Source organism: Haplochromis burtoni, unplaced genomic scaffold, assembly GCF_018398535.1.
Source record: "Haplochromis burtoni strain Fernald_Lab_line unplaced genomic scaffold, NCSU_Asbu1 Contig_721, whole genome shotgun sequence".
NCBI lineage: Eukaryota > Metazoa > Chordata > Actinopteri > Cichliformes > Cichlidae > Haplochromis > Haplochromis burtoni.
Genome location: NW_024583082.1, coordinates 56,638 through 60,386, shown reverse-complemented (window position 1 = coordinate 60,386; position 3,749 = coordinate 56,638). Strand labels below are relative to the sequence as shown.

The window sequence follows — 3,749 nt, the reverse complement described above, 5'->3', positions numbered from 1 at the left end:
TCAGAAGCAGTGGAGTCAGCATTACTGCAGTCACTGGTATGATACTACATTTCTTGCTCACTGTATCCCCCCATTATAATATCTGCTTATATATGTGTGTGTTTATATATATATATATGAAACAGTAGACAGTATGTGCAAATATTTACCTGAGATTACATCGATCAATGTCAAGAAGTGTACTCTTTTTTACCAGCAGTGATGATCACACTTTATGGCAAAAGGGTTTGTGTTATAATACTGGTGGCTCTGGTTTACTAGACAGTGCAGATGAAATGCATCTACCAAACGTCTTATCAATAAAACAATAAAAACAACAGAAAGAAAATAGAAATTAAGATGAAAAAAGTTATTTTACATTATTATGTTTATGTCTATATCCAAACAACTTCTGAATTTTTTTATTTTTTCCTGACAAGAACGAATCCAACAATATACTATGTTTTTCTAGAGGTGTTCTGTCTTTGTACATTGCCATACCCAATGAAATTGTGTCTGGTATAGCTTTATAACTTGCCAGGAGTTATATATGTTCAGATCAACCAGTTATAGAGTGTTAATATGAAGTGTTTCTTCAGAGTAAGACGTGCAGCTCAGACTGCTTTCTAATCCTCGTCTGTAATTTTATTTTCCAACTCTTTGTTACATGTATTTATTTTATATGGCTATATAAAGATGATAAAAAAAATTCTATAGGTGTTTGTGGGAGCTTAAATTATTGAATTGAAGTAGTGAATTGTGTTATCTTAGTTGTCTTCTGAGGTGGGGATATTTAAATAAATAGTTTGTTTTCAGTTCTCATTTTTTCAAAGGACATGATGATAAGAGTGTGGATTTTTGAATCTTTTAAAACCTTTAAGAAGCCAAAACTTAAAATGTACCATCTGCTGAGTTAAGCTGCAGCTTGGAAATTTTTGAAAAAGATAAAGTAATGTAACAACTTTATCTTTAAATAGTTGATTTAATTTAAAAGACTGATAATAGGACATTTTTCTTAGTCATGGGGTCAGCAACAATTTTGGTCTTAAATATACTTATTTTTCACTGACTGAACTTGCTATGAATAATTTTCTTTCTCAGCTCCTCTAAACACAGACAGCTTCATGTCAATTGCACAAACTGAGAGCAGCATCACTCTGCAGTGGAATAAAGTCAACAACAATGTCAGCTTTGTTCTCCAGTTTAATGGTACAGAGACAAGCATCAGTGCACCAGCTGGAAATGGACCAGTAACTCACACAGTCTCATCTCTCACTGCTGGAACTCAATACACATTCACCCTTTACGCTGTGTTTGAGAACGTCAGAAGCAGTGGAGTCAGCATTACTGCAGTCACTGGTGAGTTATTATATTCACACAATTTAATTTTTTATTTCACAAAAACCTAAGATAAAATACAAAAAAGGCTTTTAGAACCACCTTTAGCAGCAATAACTAATAATTTTATCTATAATGGCAAATAAATTTTGTTTTGGGCTTTTCTTTTTAAATTTCAATTTAAGCAGTGTTTCAATTTAAGATGCCAGGAACCTGAACTGAATATGCCTTTTTTATTTAAATGTAGTTTGTTATCTGAATCAAACATCTCATTACTGAGAGGGTGCTGGTGCTGAACGTAACACTGATCATAGTGCCATCTAGTGGGAACACAAAATTAAACATTTAACACTTCCCTACACAGATCCAATCAGGTTGACCAGAGCCATCTAAAATTTGATCAGGAAAGCCTTAAGAAGATGGTGTAACTGTATTGTGAGTTTTTATGAAAAGGCACTCTGTCAACATGGTGAAGTTTTGTGTGTCCCCATAAAGAAGGAAATTCCTGTAAAGTATGGGTATTATAGGCTACAAACTGTCTGAAAACAGTCCCAACATGACCACATCTTTAAGCCAATAGTAAGGGATACTTAGAGCACCAAATAGTGGGAACAGGAAATGTCGTGTTTTGTACTTTGACATACTCTTCCTCACAGGCTGAGCAAATCCACGTGAAAAGAGGTCTGAATGAACTTTAGACCATAATGATTCTGTCGTGTGAAAACTGTGAGGCTTCATTTCACAGTGAGTCAGGATAGTGAGGACATTTTCCATGATCAGGAAATTGCTGAGGGGCTTGGAAAGCTTAAAAAATCTTGAAAATTAGACTCACCTCAGTCATGATGAAAACTTATGAAGCTCATGTGGAAATTTATCAAGACAATTTGTAATCACTCATCTTCCTGCTTTCCTGGGTGTGCGGTTGGTTTTCTGTTCATTACATGATAACCACTTTCCCGTGTTGTCAGTCTCAATACTGACATCAAGTCCAATCATCTTCTAGCCCACCTTCTCTGATCCAATCAGCGTCTGCTTTGTGTGGTTTAAATCTGTGCTCACCACCATGCACCCCTTTAGACTCTCTTTCATGCAACCCACCTCCTCCCCATCTTCACCTCAGACACCTCAGCCAGAGCTCTATTCAAATCTCAGTCTTCATCTTCACCACCACCAGTGCCTGGAGGAGGGTCTTGTCCTAAATCCTGTCATCACCGGGATTCTGTTCTACCATGATTGGTAATCAGAGCATAATAGGCAAATACATTGATTTCTCTATCTCAATAAATCAAGTTTAGTTCTTCAAATTGATCTTTACTAATTAAAATACTTCATAGTTTTTGTTCATGCATGTGGCAAAATTCCTCTTTAGCCCCAACTGCAGTATTTAAATGAAGCAACCCAAGTGATACGTTTCATCCACATGTATGAAAATTGTCGTCCACCCAAACCAATCCGAAGGTTCATTGTTCAAGTCCTGCTAAAGGGACGCAAGCTAAAGGGACGCAAGCTAAAGGGTTCTTGGGCAAGAACACTTCAGCATGTGTCCAATGCATCCACCAGGGTGTGATTGTTTATGTGATAGTTAGCAAAGTAACTCAAGCATAGAATACAGTGCTGTATCAATAAAGATGATTTGGCTTGTAATACAAAGTGCTTGTTTGTCCTGCAGGTGTTGACTGCATAAATTCCCAGTGCTTTGATCCCTGTCAGAACTATACTGCTCTGAATAATGATTGGCGGTCAACAAATAATACAAACATTCAGGACCTGCACTGTGATAGTGATATTAACTGGCAAGGCTGGTATCGCCTGTTTCTCGGGCAATCCAGTGCTCGTATTCCAGAGAGGTGCATAGACTCAAACAGGTGTGGGACCCATGCATCTTTGTGGATAACACAACCTCATCCCACACAGGTTGGTGAAATTGTGAATCGCACTGTGTGCAATACTTGGCTTGGCAGTTGCTGCTATTTTAACTCACACACGATCAAAGTCAAACTCTGCTATGGAAACTACTATGTCTACAAACTTGAAAAGCCAGTCGGGTGCTATCTTGCATACTGTGCAGGTATTGGTATACTTTAAGTATTACTAAAATATATCAAATTCATATTTATTGAGGTTTCCTTAAATTCACATGTTCAAAACAATTGCTCCAACATGAATGCAGTAATTGTATTTATTTTTGACTTTAAATAGAGGCGAATGGAACAGACCCTGAAGTTCCTTCAACCACAATGTCTCCAGGTATTCACCTGATTGAATCTTGATAAAAATAGTAAGACTTCAAAAACATCACATTCTACCTTATTTGACATGATTACTTTATTTTTCTCATTTTTCCATTTAGCTCCTTCAAATGCACAAAACCTCATATCATCAGGACAAAATGAAACCAGCATCACTCTGCAGTGGAATAAAGTCAACAACAA

The 3,749-nt window shown here is 36.8% G+C and overlaps 1 protein-coding gene across 1 annotated transcript in view; it reads left to right on the top strand.

Annotated features, from left to right (window-relative positions):
* The first annotated feature begins 6 nt into the window (after positions 1-6).
* The window catches only part of LOC121812664 (receptor-type tyrosine-protein phosphatase H-like), a 34,853-nt gene continuing 31,110 nt past the window's right edge, over positions 7-3,749 (top strand). The window contains exons 1-5 of the mRNA XM_042215452.1: positions 7-36; positions 1,081-1,338; positions 2,987-3,385; positions 3,517-3,564; positions 3,668-3,749. Of these exons, the coding sequence (XP_042071386.1) occupies positions 1,104-1,338; positions 2,987-3,385; positions 3,517-3,564; positions 3,668-3,749 (764 nt within the window). The 5' untranslated portion in view covers positions 7-36; positions 1,081-1,103. The remainder of the gene's footprint in view (positions 37-1,080; positions 1,339-2,986; positions 3,386-3,516; positions 3,565-3,667) is intronic.